At 44.1% G+C, this 17,614-nt stretch overlaps 1 protein-coding gene across 1 annotated transcript in view; it reads right to left on the bottom strand.

Moving 5' to 3' along the window:
* Nucleotides 1-17,264, bottom strand: part of SH3RF3 (SH3 domain containing ring finger 3) — a 259,303-nt gene extending 242,039 nt beyond the window's left edge. The window contains exon 1 of the mRNA XM_067295285.1: nucleotides 16,801-17,264. Coding sequence (XP_067151386.1) covers nucleotides 16,801-17,202 — 402 coding nt within the window. The 5' untranslated portion in view covers nucleotides 17,203-17,264. The remainder of the gene's footprint in view (nucleotides 1-16,800) is intronic.
* Nucleotides 17,265-17,614: the final 350 nt, after the last annotated feature.

The following is a 17,614-nucleotide window of genomic DNA, read 5'->3' as shown; positions in this document are numbered from 1 at the left end:
AGGCTGTGCTTCGTCTTTGTCCTTTGCCAACACAATGGAGTGGTCAGGAAGATGACCTTGAATGTGTTCATTTTCACACTGTATTAACTCTCCGAGTCCCATAAATGTAACTGTTCTTTTTGTCTTAAGGGTGAAAAGGAACATTTTAAACTTCTGAAAAAATGGAAAACAAAAACTTAATTCATGTTCTACTTGTACACATGCACAGATAAACCTCCCTAAAAAAGAAAAGCCCTTTTTTAAATTAAAGTTATCATGCTGAAATTATTAATATAACCCCTGGGAAAAATGCATAATCTTTGCACATCGAGTGCCAAAATGACTAAGTGAGCTATGTTTAATAAATATTATTTTTCTCTTTGAGTTTGTACACTCAGTTAATCACACACTGATAAGTGAAAAATATTTTTAAAGCCTTAAATATTCCAACAGTTTTAAAACTGACTCGTGTTCTGATCTCTGTGCGTCCCTGAAAGTCTCAAATCTTCCCTCCTCGGGATGCAAGCCAGCAGGAATAACTTGGAAAAGACTGGGACTCTTCGATCAACAGTGATTTTCACAGCTGCCAAGTTTTATTTTGTTCTGCTTTTCGTAGGTAAATCACTGAATATATTGATTTGCATGGTGCGGGGGCAGGCATGCTTGCACAGCCGGCTGCAGCTCAGTGTAGTAACAGCCCCGATAAGCTGGACAGATGCTTTAGGCAGGCGACAGCCCAGCACTGAGGTGCCACAGTTGCCTCTGCAATCTGGGTTAGAAACCAGTCTTCAGAGAGGACTCGGGCACTGATTTTTCTTCTGTTTTGGCACAGATATTTTTACAGGGTACCTGGAAAGGCCCAAATTTAATAGCAACAGCAAACAGTTCAGTATCCCATATTTTAACTGCTCCTCCACTCAGGTATAAACTGTCCAGTCCTTGGATCACAATATATATGACCACAATCAAAGGATTCAGAAACTTTCAGTCCAGTTAGGGGATATGTTGATCCATGACACCCGCTCGCCCCTACCCTTTCCTCCCAAAATTGGAGGTGCACTTGCATCCCCATAATGGTTTGGTCCTCAGTCCAAAGTCCACAGCTAAAGTGCCACTACGAGGTCTCGTACCTCATGAGACTGGTCCTTGTCTAGCCAGTCACATTAACAGCCATATTTCATATATTTAAAAAATGATAAATAAAGCAAGTTATAAGCACAGTTGTATCATTTAGCAGCTAAGCATATAGCAGCTGTATTTAAAAGTAGCCGCTACCATCCATGGAAAGCAAATTAATTATTTAGATATATTTATAGGGCAACTGAAGCCAGAGCTAGTTAATTGAAATCCTGATAACAGACTGAAGCCCACACTAGATCATATACTGTGAAATGCAAAGTCTTTATTAAATAAGGCCATTAAGAAGGATGATAATCCCTGTGGCCTTAAGTATGAATAAGGTGCAATGTAAATAATAAAAGGCAAAAATCCAATTTTCATACAGTGAACTTTCAAATACTCTGCTGTTTCCATTAAATTACCTTTTTTTCAGCATATTGTAATGGCATTGAGGGCACATCAGGCTTCCTTGTAATACAGTTATTGTTCAGCATTAAAACTGGTGCTTAACTTGAAACAGAAGTCTGAAATATTTTACTTGGCTTCTCTCATATGTCAAATGGCATGAAAATTGAGAACAAAAGCTTCACAGATGCAATAAAAGAGAAAATAAGCAAAGGAGAAATAAACACATGCAAACAAGCAAACAAAAAAGCCCAGACTGTACAGAGAGAAGAAAAAACAGGGTATATTATAGTAGTTTTCCAGTTAATGTTACAGCAATTTAATATTAGGAAATTGAACATGGAAACAGAATTTCAGTAACTAAAGTAACTAAACTTGGATATAGGCCAAATGGAGCTCTACTACACAGTAAAGTAGGTGAAACTCATCACAGCGCTTTAACCAGAACAAAATCTGCTGTTAAATGTCTGTTATGATCCTCCCAAACATAAGGATGATGACAAGAGCTTAAGCATATCAAATGCCACAACAGCATGGTCCATGAAGCTGGCAGTGGGTCACTTTGGACTGAGACTCTCTGTGCTTCAGTTTCTCATTTTAAAAGGGAGCACTGATATCTACTACTTTTTAAAAAGCATTCTGTGGAGGTAAGAAACATTAAATTGAGATATCTCTATTTATTAAAGAACTGAGAACTATAACATAAGGTCAAGATTTTACTATTATTGTTCAGTAACAGAATATTCATGTTGGGAAATTTAAATAATCCATTAAAGTATGAGACTATACTTGCTTTGGATGTCAAACAATTTTTCCACTTGAAACCCTTCTGCAAAACAAAAATTTCCTACAGCAAAGCTGCAATGAAATAAAGAGAAGAGAACGATTCTGTATTTTTTCAATTGTATATTCAGTTTGGAAGTATTATACCCAAAGAAATCCTTCAACATGAAAATGCAATTTTCCTGAGAACATTTTCACGGCAGCGAGATGGTTGAGAAATCAACAGCACAGACCTGAACTGCTGTAACCCCCTAAAATACATAAACATGCATTTGAAAATATTTACTTTTCATTGTCTATAGCTATGTCGGCTAGGTCGTATTTGCTGTTCCCCTTCTCTGGTCCACCTTACAAGGTGGGTAAAAAGCATCTCGGCGAGCTCAGAAATGGCTCTGCAGCAGGGGCAGCTGCCGCCCCACGGGAACAGGGTCCTGGGGCGACGGCGATGGGGCAGTGGGGCAACAGCAACGGGGCCAAGGGGCGCAGAGCAGGCAGGACAGGCTGTGGGGGCTTTCCTGAGCTGTCACCTCCTCTCTGTGAGCAAAATGAAAATGTAACATATCTTTACGTACGAATACGTAACAGGTCCCCCCACTTCCACGGGGAGAGCTGGCAAAACGCCGAGCGGGGATGCAGCCTCCGTGCAAGATCTGTATTGGAGGGGAAGTATTTCCTCGTGTTTCTTCCTCGTGTGTGCAAAGAAGGTAAATTCATGAAATAAGAGGGAAAAGGCAAATCTCTTCATGGCAAGCAGAGCAGAAATACAGTAACACCTGGCAGAGCTAAAGTGAAGTAACACAGCAATTCCATCAGCACAAAGCATTATCCTGAATAATATTTGTATCAGGTCAATGAAGCAAAACTATTCAAATCACCTAACTCAAGTTTCTCTTCCCAAGAAGGAGACTCTTCTCTTCCAGCAGCACTCTTAAAACTGGGTTCGCTGAGGTACCGCTATGCTGCTACTCACTATGGTAGTGATTTCTCACACCTCCCACAGAAACCGAGTCCCAATTCCAAAGAGTAAGAGGCGTCAGAGGCTCTAGCGTGCCCCTGCGAACAGCTTTGACAGCACAGCTTTTTCACTCTTACCTTTGAAATCTGCACTCCCTTTGAGCTACAAGGACTGAAGAGGAAGAGCAGACAGAAATAAGAAGGAATCAATTCGACCTCTTCACTACAGGGAGAGAATTTTGCTCTCTTCCCACGTGCCTAGCAGCACTGCCAAGTAGCAGATTACTCACTTTCCTTCATTAATTACTGAAAAAAGCTATGAAAAACAAAATGGTGTTTACTTGAAGTTCATTCAGACAAAGTTACTAAACAACTAGGCTACACAGGTCAGGATCTCCCAATATGATTACCTTCCCGAGTCTGCAGCTTACACAACTTCATAAAGTGAAATACTGCTATAGAGGCATCTTTTACTGCACTTCATCAGCCAAGGAAGCACTTCAGGGGAGGAAAAAAAGAAAAAGTAACATTTAGTGTCTCCACTAAAATTCACTCTAGTCTTACCTGCTTGTTACCAATCATTCTGGGTTTACACGCTTACAAGACAATTTCAGGCTGACCACAGCCTTTTTTCTGTGTGCTTGGCTTGTATTTATTTCAGCAGCGTTGGGAAGGAATCATTGATTCAAGGAGTTGACATTGTTATTTGAAACCTTTTAAGTCTTGAGTTGACTTGAAAAGTAAGCACATGGTCATTGAAAGTATCAGAGTAGCTGAGGAACCTCAATTCTATCCAGTTTCCCATGATCTGTCATTGTAAATGGGAGTTCAGCCTCTCTTAACCTCAATGCTGTACTAACAAGAAGTTTCCCTCGGAGGCTATGTAGAGCATTAAATGAAAAAAGCATCTCCTGCATGCAAGAAAATAGACTGATATTAAAAAAATCCTTCCATCACAATTATTGTAATGAGTGGAATTCATTCTCAAGTGACCACATTAAACAGTTAAAATGAGCCCAGCCCTTCAACAGTGAAGAATCTCCAGCAAGTGGAGATCTGTGCAAGTGGGTAACAAACTATAATTTTCTTGTCAGTGGCATTTTGCACCCAATTTGTACAAGTATAAAAGAACATACAAAGTTCTGGGTAACTCAGGGAATTAGGCTCCAACAGTGTATGGTACCCCCCCACTTCTCCCTGCTCCACCCCACTCTGAAGGATCAGGGAAAGGGCCCCTTTGGCAGGGCAGCATCCTTGTACAGAAGCTACCCAGCACTACAGATGAGTGATATCACTGAGGGCATTTAAACTTTTCTTTTTTTTGGAAAAATCAAACTAAAATAGCAAAACTGAAAATGCATTATAAAGTCTGATAACTACTGGAATTTTTAACTTTGCTTTGATGAAAAGTGAAGAACTACTAGGAATAAACCTTCCTCCTCCTCCCCTTTTATTGCAACTCGTTTGCACCCTGCGGGACTTGTGCTTGAACCCTCAACCTATGCTTGCTGGCAGGAGATAGCTGTCGCTGCCACTGCTTTCTAAGCAAGTTGTAGGCTAGGTGAACAACACTCAAAGCAAGGTGAATATAGCAAATTTTAGTTTGAAGAAATATGCCATGGTGCAAGCACATTGACTTCATTTTAGCTGTAACAACAAGGAAGAGACTTATCAATAGCAAACGGCCATGTCAGTGCTGTGAGACAGGTTCCCAGACCCTGGGAGAGGAGAATGGCAACCCAATAACAGAGTTCAAACAACACTTACGTGCCATCTGAAGCTTCTTAGTCTTATTACTGACTGCACTGATGAACTCCAATCTACAATACCAGCAGGGCAAATCCTTGATAAACCCTCCCCTCATATTTCTAAGATAAAGCTGTCACTCCCACAAGAAACCAGACCTCCAGAATGATCACCTCTAAGCTCCTGCAGTGCCCCATGCTGCCTTTCAGTATGACTAAGCTTGGTAGAGTCACCCTGTCCTTAACTGCTACCAAGCACCCTTCTCTCCCAGAAGCGCTCAGACCCCAGGATCCCTGATCACTAATACTACTGGCAATTCGTAAAGCATTTCATAATCCATGTGGAAGGAGCCTATATTGTTGGTCCCTCTCTACACCTACCACACAAAAAAACAGTGATGATGCGCAGTGTGAAAGCCAGACCCTGCAGTATAAGCTATAAAAAATTCAAAATTTTTTTCAATTTGGGAGGTTACTGAGTCAATGACGAACTCCTGCCCACGGCTCCACCTCTCACACTTGTAGGAGCCCTGCGCTGGCCTGTTTGTGAGGGACGGGGGATAGCAGAGCCCTACGCTCACCCCACTGCCCTGTGCCCACCCCACTGCCACGTGCCCACCCCATGCTGCAGGCTTTCGACCGGCAACGGAGAGCTTCAGGAAGCAGATGAGGACAAAGATCCTTCCCTGGAAATTCCCTGCAGCTGGATTTCTGTTACCACTAATAAACACAGCAGTTTGCTTCTGGGGTACCTATTTATAGTAACTTTTCAAAGGAGGACAAACCATTTTGGAGGGCAGATGCACTACAGAGCACCACGTACTCTCTCGAGCCCTCTGGAGGACAGCTGTGCTCTGGTGCTCCCGTACCCCAAACCCACCATTCGCTCTGCTCAGGGGTGGCAAGGGTTCACCTTCTCACGCCTGTCCGCTGCAGAAGGCAGCAAAATTGATGCAACATTCTGTATCTTTTTAAAAATGGAAAAAGCAAAAGCAACACTTAGTCACAAAGACTTAGGCAGTACAAAACCCATACAAAAAAACATCAGAAGCACAGAAACTGGAAGCTGAAAAAGACTTGTGGCTCTCTTTGCACCTCTCTATCTCTTTCAGCATGCTGCTGGCAGGACAAAGGGAGGAAAACACTAACCTCTCCCTTTAACTGCTCACTTCCTTGTGTTGAAGGTTTGGGATGAGTTGGAGATGTCCATTCAACTCCGCCTGTCGAGCTGCTGTTTGTTAATAAGCATAAAATAACCTTTCCCTGACTGAAGACTATTCATTCACAGATGCTGAATCCTCTACGGCCCCTTATTTAAAGTATGCAAAATTATTTTTAATAGCAGTGACTTCGGTACTAGCCCCACCATGTAAATATACACTCAGATACAAGTGGGATTGACTGCATATAAAAGGAAGTCCTGTGTTTATCAGATAGACAGATACAACCCAAGTTACAAAAAAATAAACTTCCCTTTCTGCAACATAGATCAAAAGTATCAGACTTTCATTTTACAAAATAATGTACTGATTTTTACTTATTAAAAAGGTATAATTGGTTCTGATTTTACATTGCTGAATGACTGCTTGACTGTGAATATAAATTATCAGATGTTTTCCACTATGATCTACCACTATGATTACCTACGTGGCAGAAGAGAATAAGAAAAAAATTCACCTCATGGTTGTCAACTATTATTTCTATTGTATGTTATGACGTGCCTGATGACTATTCTCTAAGGGCTTTTTTATTATTTCTTTTACGAAAGAAACACGCAGCAGAATGAGATTCTCCATACAAAAGCTGTTGGCTGAGGTGTCAGACGCTCTGGACTGAACATGCAGTCTCCACTGCTGGCTCCCACGCCTCAGTTTCCCACGGCGCAGCACTGCAGGTAAGCGCTGCATCTGTGCAACGTCAGCGCATGCCAGGCAGCCTCGCTACCCACGACTCCTGCCCACCCTGCGTTTTGTCATTCATCCTCGTGCAAGCAAAGCCTGTAGTAGTATTTCGGCTTCTTATCTGCTGACTGTTCAGTGCAAACTCCCAAGCGGACTGGGGGTAAGGACCAGCTTGCCACTGTTAGCCGCCAGCCTCCTCTCGCCCAGAAAGCCGATATTTCTTCCCAAACAGCAGGGTCACCTCCGTGGGAGGAAGGTGTCCAGCTTCACTCTGGCCATGGTGGGGGATAGCACCCATCCCCACTGCCCTTGGCCGAGGAGAACCCAGGACCACGTCCCTGGTCCCCAGCCAGTGCCTCATCATGCGTCCCACCTCCCTCGCGCGCCGGGCTCCACTTCCAAAGGGAGCCAACATCCGACCACCACCGGGGGCTCGGTCCGGGCTTCCTGGCTTTACCCAGCACCTCACTCGTCCCTGCAGGGGAGGCGCAATTGCAGACAGGCCCTGAAGGCAACTGCACCCATCTCCCACTGTGGCCTCCTCCAGCCTGTGCATGGTGAGCTCCCTCCAGCCTCCATCACCCTGGGACCCAAATTTGCAGGGCGAGGAAGCACAACTTAGGCCAGGTGGGACCATGGGAACACGTGTAGACGTGCGGCAGGACCAGCCAGAAGCCGCCACACCATGACACAACACGTACATCCTTGCCCATCACAGGATGACAGTACCGCATGATTTACTGAATTGCACATGGACACAATATAAGCATGCATGAAACAGGTTTTTCTGTCAAACAACTATAAACTCAGGGAGATACTTTTTTTTTTTTTAAATATATATATATGTATTATTTACAGCTAAATAAACTAAACTCTTTCAAACTAAACTCTTTCAAAACAAAATCATCCTTCTGTTTTCAAAAATCTTTACTAGATTAAAATAATTACTCAATCATTACTATCATCCAAAATGAAAATGCACTGATTTGATTACAGGGATTACAATGTAGTAAACTTGGAACAAGTTGCAATAAAAGCATTTCGAAACATGCAAGAAGTCAGGCACAATAAAAAGGTAGGCTATTAAAAGCGGTCTCAAAATGAAATTAGAAATAAAAAAGTAAATTCATAAAATCATATCTTTTTACAGTAGCTCATAGAAGAGTTTTTGATTGGAATTAGTCTGAAAATAATCTGCAAATAAACATGTTTACTAATATTTACAGACACTATAATTTAGTAAAGTAAATATGATAGTGCTTGTATTTGGCTGACTTTCTTGGCTCTCAAATGGAAGGCAATCAGCATGCAGCACACCAAACAGTATTGTCCCTCTCTTTTTGGTTAGGACTCTGTATCTTTACCCACAGTACACCCACAACTGCATAGCTGAAATTCTAGGTCTCTCTTTCCCTCTCCTTTCCATTTTGCACCTCAACCCACTTTAATGATAAATCAGCTGCAGCAATTAATAAACCTTTGTCCAGAAGGGGAAAGACTCTTAACAGCTTAATGAGCTAATAATACATATTTAAATCAATATTATTCAGAAGATGTGTCTATTCTAGTCCTTCCTCTGAAAATAATTGAGACTGCAGGAGAACTGATCATTAACATTTTGATAACAATCTAGCCAGCCTTCTGCTAAAGTACTTTAAATACTTTTTTCTTTAAGCTAAAACTAGGATTTGTTATCTCATGCAAGCAGGCCACTTTAAAACTAGCAAGTGGAAATTCATATTGGTTTGGATCAGATTTTTTAAAAACTGGGGGAAAAAAAATGTTAACTTGACTGAATAATCTGGTGCCTGTTGCTGTATTACTGGAAAGACTTTCTAATCATAGCCTAAGAAGCAGCCTCTTCCTATAATTACCAATTTTGTACACAGAAAGGCACTCACTAACCATATACAGCATTAATTTCACTTGTCTTATAAATCATATTCCAGCTGACAGCCAACAAGAGGGACAAATCTTCACTAACACAAATCATTAAGGTATCTTCAAAATGAGATGTGACTGAATGCCACAAAATAAATAGGATGCCTTTGTCCTATCAGCTCCACAAGCACACAGGGAGATTCTGCAGTATCCCTCTTGTGTTATGTTATTACCATGGCAAAAGAAAACAGTACCATATCTCTCTTTTCTTAATTAATGAAGCCCACAGTCTTCTGGAATCCAGCGCTGCAAAGGATCGCTAAGCTTTCTAGTTTCCAAAACAGGACAAGATAGAGACCTACTGGAGAAACGACTGTGCAGTTTCCACCAGGGCACGCATTCTTCAGAAACTCCCGCCGGTCAGTAAACCAAACAAAAACAGAGCCATCGTGCTGAAAACCCAAACCGCTCTGACGGAATGAGAAGCCAAACTTTAGGAGGGGCCAGCCCATGCTTTGAAAGCGCCAGAAACCAGTCAGCAGACAAGCTGACTCTGTTTCACAACACTGCTTAACCCATAGCTAGCCTGCAGAGGTGGACAACCAAGCCCAGCGTCACACATCCGACTTTCCGGCACGCTGAGCTTGAGGCGCAACAGAGTAAAAATGCAGCCCTGTGAGCAACTCGGGGCAGTATTTTTCCCCCAGATCATTTTCCAGCTGGATCAGTTCCCCTGGCTGGTTCAGCTGCACTGGCTGCACCACGCGGAGGAGAAAAACCAGCCGGGGGACATGCAAAAGCAAAGGCAGCCCGGTGGTGAAGCCACCAAATGTTGTGCATCGCCCGAGTTAACGTGGGATCTCAGCTAACAGTAAAGCACACCGTATATTCCGTGGAATTGATGGAATTATACTAAAAAGAGAGTGCTCATCATTCCAGATGTTTTACATTTTTCTCCCCTCTTTTAAAAACAAAACATCTTTCTTTTTGATACCAAATGCAATATTCCCTCCTTCTGTCCTTCCCCTGAACTAAGAGACGTCTCATGTACATCTTCAAATTAATGTTTGTTCTTTTTAACTGAATAAAAAGGATCAAATTACATGCAAGGAAAATTAGATTAAATTATCAGGCACACACTGTGGGTTTTTTACAAAGCTACTCAAACAAATTTGAAGGTTCTTCATCAATTCTCTATCAGTATAAGCAATACTTCCCACACAGGGGAGGTAATGAGTTTAGCATTACTGCTGAGGAACACAGTAACGGAGCCAAGCAAGTAAAACCAGCAGATCAGCAACCTCCCTGCCCCGAACTGTCAAGAAAAAGCATGGTTCAAGCTGTCAGAGGAATCTGAACCGGCAGCAGAAAGAGGATCTGGGACAGGAAAATGGGGAGAACCTGTCCCAGGCCCGCCTGTACTATGGACTAGTACGAAAATTTTCATGGTTTTTTCCGCTCTTTTTTTTTTTTTTTTTGACTTACTTTCTCTTTTACATAATGGTCAGGCTGGTAAGTTCCCAGCCCAAGTAACAGCCTGCTATATGCAAGAGGCTTTCGGTAATTGGGAGCAGTGTGGTTTGCTCTAGGACTGAGGATAACTAGGTAGCTCTCGGCTGGCACTGCTTTTCCCTGCTGCTTGCTTCCCAGCTGCAGACGCGCAGCTGCTGCGGGAGCTGGGGCAAGTCCAAGGTCATGCAGCTTTCTCAAATCCCCTAGTTTATCTTCGTCCGGACTCTCATGTCCTATTAGACCTAATCTTGGGTTCTTCCCATGACAGCTTTCTCCAGACTGAGAAAACCTGTTCTAAAATATCAGATTTTAACAAGACCACATTGAAAACGCTAGCCAAAATTCAGCTCGACACATGATGAGTGACCGCTGGAAAGCTGAAACCCTGTGCACCCTGAACAGTTTCGGTCCACAGAAGTCACCAAGTCCCTGAAAACCGAATGAATTTGGTGGAGCAGTGGTCAGCAATTACAATGCTACGGTGCTTAGAGATATTAATCAGAATGAACTATTATTTATAACTGGCCTTTTATAGGAAAGGATTCTGAGGAAGAATCATCTATAACTTCAGAAGGAAGTGATTTCCCACAATTACTGATTTTAAAAGTGGGTTACCTAAGTGCAAGAGGGAATTATGTTTTTTTCTCTGAAATTTAAGCAGTGCTTCTTTACAGAGAAAGCTTGCAATGTTGAACAAAATAGTGATATTAGAGAGGAAATTCTAAATACAACAGTGTAAAACTTGAGAATTAACCAGACACACTTTCCAAGCTGAAACAGTAATTGGATTTTTAACATAAAACTAAGAGACAGGAAATTAAATAACTCTGAACAACACGAAAAGACCTTCCTAGAGTATACAATCTTCCTCAAACATAACTAAAATACTGTCGTAGTGCTTCATGTGGAAGCTTATTGACCAAATTGACAACCCTTTGCCTAGAAAGAATCATATTGCACACGGATAGCCTCACCCTGCCCTGTGGGTACGGACACAATCGCATTAACAGCCAGCAATGTTATCCGGTTTGACCTGTTGGGCATCGGGCCAGCAACAGGAGTATGCCTGAACATGAGCTGATAAGATTAGAAACAAGGAATACTGTGTATGGTTACAGCATATACACAGAGCTCGCTGCTATATCAGTGCACGGCACCGATGGTGCCCACAAATAAAGTAAAGCACCTCTGCCAAACTCTGCTTGACAGCAGAAAATAACTGTAACAGCTCCGGTGCGAGCACAATCAGTGCTTTTTAATCTCCTAAAATCCCAGCCTCTCTAGTAGTAACTCCGCATTTTTACAGCGCTTTCCATCTGAAGATCTTGAAGCACACCAGGGTAAGGTGAGTGCTACTATTTCAGGTTTTTGGCAGGGGAATCTGAAGCTGAGAAAGTTCATGCAGCTTGCTTGAGGTCAGCGACAGCAGACAGCACAGGACTGCTGCATCTCCAGCTGCCCAGACTTCAGGACTCAACGATGTTGTTTCTCCAAAGGGAAAACAGCAGAGTTTATAGCAAATATAATTTGCTATATTTGCAAAAATAGCAGAGTTTAGGAAAGCTGGGGAAAAATTGCCAGAATTTAAATCTGCATGGGACATCAGGGCTAACATCCTTACAAGTCCGCATAGTTTGTCTTTGAGGAACCAGTTACTGAACACTGTCACATGCTGCGTATTACCATAGTTCACCATCAACCATTCAGAGGGATGTTGTGTGGGGATTAAACTTAGCATTCGCATTCAACTGCAAAGGGAGTAATGCAAAGTTATGCCACACTGACACAAATTAACAAGGAAGGTCTCAGGCTAGTGGCAAAAAGTCCCCTCCACAGTCCCGTCTCTTCTAGATGTGACCGAGCCACCACGGGCCATCCCAATCCAAAGTAAACTCCGCTGTCAGCACTGTCACCCTTCGGTCACATCCTGTCCATCATGCATTTGCTGGGCTTGTAAGTAAATTTCACAACAGCAATATCCAGAAGTCAGGTAAAATGATTCCTCCATTTTTGTAAAACATAATAGGCATAAAGATGACACCTGAAAATGATGATATTTCTAAAAAATAAAAGAGCTCAGTGAATTATGAATGTATCTGATTCATCTCCTCAGCCTTCCCCCTCTGCTGTGCACACTCACTTCTGTGATCCCAGCTTTAATTGTTGGGATTTGACTGAGTCTTCATTATAATTTTTACAGTACCCCTTAGTATGCTTGTTAACTTCATGAATTGAAACACATTTTTTAGCCTTCTGCAAGACAGTAAAAAACTGGCAAGATCAAAGACTTAGATCCATGGAATAATAGTCCTATTTAGATGACATTATGATGAACTTCAAAGATTGGCCAGCAAAACTATAGTACCAGAGGAAAAATAAATCAGAGATAAAAAACAAAATTAACTTAAGTCTATTGCCTATGCATACCATGCGCTGCTGAGAAGAATGACACTCCCATATATGCAAATCTGGCAATTAAAAAGCCAAGTTCGAGACTCTCTTCTGCCCAAGACAAAGTCTATGTCCTGCTCAACCTCTTAATCCTTACAATGGATATAAACGCATATGAACACAGGACTCCATTCATTTCCTCTTGTAAAACCCAGTGTGTGATCTTCAAACAGTAAAAAGTCTGTTCAACAAGGAAACGTAGCAGTGGAAAATTACTGCAACTTCTACTCCACCCCAAAAACATATAGATAGTGTAGGATGAGACAGGGCTCTCATAAAAAGTAACGATTCAATGTCTCTTGTAGAGAATTTTTATAAGTGGAGCAACTGAAAAGACCAGACAACAAATTAAGGCTATTCCCTCTGCTTGCAAAATTTCTATGAAACCAAGGGTAGTAACCTTTCTCTTGGGCAGTGCAATAGGCTCTGCACATCTCATCTACGGAGGAAGCACCCAGCGAAGCACGAGGGAACACAGCCCATTGCTCACTTCATTCACACACGCTGACACATCATTTTCCTTATGTGCCCATCTCACTCTCTGCTGATACCTATACCACCTTCCAGTAATATACCGCATGCATAGCCATCACTTCAGTCATGCTCTCTCTTCAGGGAAAACTGCGAGACATGTTTTGTTTTTATAGGCTGTTTCTTTTTCATGCAAATGTTATTCTCAGTTTGCATTTAAAGGAAGCCGGCAATAAGCCTTGCACCTGGAGTGGAAGATGACTGGTTTGCAAGGAAACTGCCAAAGACTTGCATGCATTTAGCTGTCTATTCTATCTTGAGAACTACTGAAAAAAAAATTCCTAAGTGATAAATTCTAATAATTGTTAAAAAAAAAAAAAGCTGTAAAAACCTAGATCTACTATAATATCTCAACAATCTAAAGGAGCCATTTACTTTGACAGAACCTGAATTCCCCAAGCGGTTCTATAGTAGTAATGGAGACAGAGGAGCCAATAAATTATAACCTTGTGTGTAACGCGACTACCATTATAAACCACTCTTAGCCTCCCGTTTTATCCCCTGGGGTGGCCCATTCTAACAGTTTCTGAATTTCCTTGCCTTCGTTCTTCTAGCGCGCTCTTTCAGCTTTCAAACCCTTTTATATTGTCTACAACAATACTTCACATTTACATAGCATCTTTAATGTGAATATCCCAAAACACTTTACACAGTTCAGAAACAGGACATCACTTTTTACAGGTTGAAGTAGAGGCACTGAGGGACAAACCAGCTTATCAAAGGTCACACATCGCTGCATGTAAACAGAATCCAAAATATCTCTTTCAAGCATACATTAGTAGGTAAACAACACTTCCAGATCTCTAATGCGGTAGAGGTACACCACATACCTTAAAATACCTACATTATTTCTGAAATATTTCTGAAAAATGGTCTTGGCCAACTTCCCGAACCCCTCCGCAATCAATTCATCCCAAGTCCCTTTTGCTTGCAGTTTCAGCACTCTGGATAGACTGTCACTAACTCTGTATAAAGCTGTTGCAAATAACTCCTGAAGACCAGATAAAGAAATATGACCCCTCCACACACCCCGGAGTTGTGCCAAAGTATTATACAACGTTCACTGATTTGAGAAAATACCAACTAAAGGAGACTTCCTCTAAGTGTATAAACTATGTATGGCAAAACACAGACATAATACCAATATTATGGCTGGCTCTGCTCTTTCTTCTAAGTTTAATTAAAATTCTCATAGAAGCATATCTCTGGTGTGGTTCTCACATACAAGTCTGAGGATCTTCTGTGCAAGAGTGAAGGCTGATGGAAGTGACCTGCCTTGGCTCTGGGCCATTAAATTTCACCTATTAGCAGCTGCCTTCCCAACCAAAAAACCCATAATGGTATGTCCCATTTTATATACTGCATTACCTAAAATGAAAGGTATTAATTAGTAAAATAGTGCAATTTGCATTTAAACCCTAGCCAGCAAATCTACAGCAATTTCTGGAAAAAAAAAATCAGAAGAATCATTTTATCTCTCTCCAAGAGAACTAAGCTGTCAAAGACTAATATAAGATTGAAAGGTATATGATTCTGCTCTTCAGTATCAGCCTCAAAAAAAGCCTAATTCTAAGCAGTTTTGTACCATCTATTGTTTAGTACGGATAGAAGTGCCATACTCTGTTTTCAGGATAGCTCAGCAATCAGCTGTATCAGCAGCTCCAAGGAGGATTATTCTCCCCTGCTGCTTTTTTTAAAAGCAGATTAGTTCAGACTTTCTTTCACTGTAACGAACCTTTTAAGGATCAAGCACACTGCATTGATTTCCACGATAAAATTGTGAGGTTGGTCAAAAGGCTAAACAGTTTAATGGACCCTCTCTGCCCCAGCAGACCCGCTGCCCCAGAACCCCTCATTAGCCCCAGAAAGGAGAGAAAAAAGTAGCTGTTAACCTTAACAGTCAAAATGTGATTCTAAGGTCATGTGTAACTTTGCTTTCTGTCAAATTCAGATGGGTAACAACCCTTCAGGACAGACACAACAGAACTGAAGATGCTCCCTGAAGTGCTGGTCAAAGTCAGAAAAACAACAGAACATTATGTGTTTTTTTTTTTTTTTTTTTTTTTCCACTATACAATGTCCTGCAATAATGGTTAGGGAAGTCCCTTCTTAAAAATCTTCCAAATTAAGGTAAAACAATTAAAACTCCACTTCTCTGAAAATTTGCATTAGCACATAAAATTACACTCAGTTTAGCTTCCCCATCAAGCATTTCCTGTAACAAGGAATCAAGCATTCTGTGTAACATCCTATCTTAACTAGGATTTAAACATGAAAACCAGAGATTGTCTTCTTGCTGGACGTTTACAGAAGCTTGCTTAGGGTGCAAGACCCCGCCTGTGCAACAAGGTTCCTGCAGGTGTAGCAAGTCTTACGTGCAGACCAGACCCTACTCCCCATAAGGGAAGTCAAACTAGACCATGTGGATATCATACTTTAAACGACATAATGAATGCAGACTTCCCTTTCTACAATGCTGAAACTCTGATGACAGAAGAGTTGCCTGCTATGATGAAGCAGCAAGTCAAAGTTTAGCTGAATATCAATGTGCTCTACAGCTAGGTAATAAAGGACCTACCCTTCCAGAAATATTACCAAGCGTATTTCACTTCAGACTCCAAAATTGAATTTTATGGAACAATGTATGGTATTTGCCATCATTTCCTGTAGGCAAAACTTCAAAATGCCTGTACAGGTCCATTCATTTTTCTCAGAAAAAAAAAGGAACTAATTGAAACATCTACTATAGCGATATAACTTCACCAGAAATCTCAGCATTGACCTTTCCAAGTCAGAAGCCTGTACACTAAACTACAGCTCAAGCAGATTTCATGAAAGATCAAGATAATTAAATGTATCTTCTATATATATGACATGAGAGATAAGATAAAGTTCAGTCTTCAGAGCGTCTCCATTCCAAAGTCTCCTTAAAGAGGTTCTATAGTAAATTTAATGTTATCAAATTATATAACACAGAACACCGGGAGGAATTGATCTTGTTGCCCTATGAATCAATGAAACCCTTGCCATTGATTTTAAAAGGAGCAAGATCAGGCATTTGACTGCCACTTAAAAAAAATAAATAAATGCATATGCGGCAGTACTCCACTCCAATAAATCACACACCTTATACATAAAAATGGAATTACATTCCCGTGGGAAGGGGAAACTTAAGCCTCAGAAACCACCCTGTCCTGCCCATCACTGTGCGCGACAGCCGCACACGCAGCGAGTCAAAAGCCGAGGGGACACCGCCGGGTGACAGCAAAGCGCGGCGCGCCCGGCCGCGGCGCAGACGCGTCCTCAGGACTTGGCCCGCTCCCGAAACGCGAGCGGGACCCAGCGCCGGGCCGCACCTGGCAAACCCTGGGCGGGGGCCGCCGCGGCGCGGAAAAGTGCTTTTCCGGACACTTCCGCGCGCCCCGGCTGCGGGAGCCGCATCCACTCCTGCCACAACTCGGGGCGGCCTCAGCGCCGCTCCCACGGGCGCAGCCCCGCGCACCCCGCGCCCCCCGTCCCCCGGCGCGGCCGGCACCCACCTTTCCCAGCAGGGCGCTGCGGCCCGCGGCCGCCAGCTCCCGCAGGCTGGCGGCGGCCGAGGCGGCGGCGGCGGCGACGGCGCTGGGGGCCGCGGCGGGCTGGGGGTACGCGGGGGCCGCGGCGGCGGCGCTGGGGCTACCGCTGGCGCCGCCGGCGGCGCGGGGCCGCTGGCGGATGCCGTCCAGCAGCCGGACGAGGAGGATGTTGGCGGGCAGCTCGTCCACGCCGCAGCCCACCAGGATGCGGCACTCGGGGCAGCGCAGCTCGTGGCGGGAGCTGACGATGCTCTCCAGGCAGCGGCGGCAGAAGGTGTGCTGGCACGGCAGCACCTTGGCCGTGGTGTCCAGCCGCTCCAGGCACACGGAGCACTCCAGCAAGTCCAGCAGCGACGACTCGTCCATCGCCGCCGCCGCCGCCGGCTCCCGCGCCGCCGCCGCCGCCGCGCAGCCGCCCCCTCGCCTCCGCCTCCGCCCCCGCCCCGCCGCCGCCGCCGCCGCCGCCTCCGCCTCCCCTCCGCGGGGCAGCGCCGGGCCCCGACGCCCCTAGGGCCGCCGCGGCCGGCGGCGGCGGCGGGGGGCGGCCGCTGGGCGGGAGCCACGCGGATGGCGCAGGGCGGCGCGGTGCCCCCGGCGGCCGCCGCGGGGACCTCGGGGGCCGCCTGCGCCGCGGCGCCCACCCCCGCGCGGCGCGGAGCGGAGCGGCGCGGCGGCCCCGTGGGCGGGCGCGGTGCCGCGGGAGGAGGGCACCTGCCCGCCCGCGCCGCGCCACGCCGCGCCCCCTCCCCGCGCCGCGCCGCGCCGCGCCGCCCCGGCC

This window comes from Apteryx mantelli, chromosome 1, assembly GCF_036417845.1.
Source record: "Apteryx mantelli isolate bAptMan1 chromosome 1, bAptMan1.hap1, whole genome shotgun sequence".
Classification (NCBI taxonomy): domain Eukaryota; kingdom Metazoa; phylum Chordata; class Aves; order Apterygiformes; family Apterygidae; genus Apteryx; species Apteryx mantelli.
The sequence above is the reverse complement of the archived record's forward strand: the minus strand, read 5'-3'. Positions and strand labels throughout refer to the sequence as shown.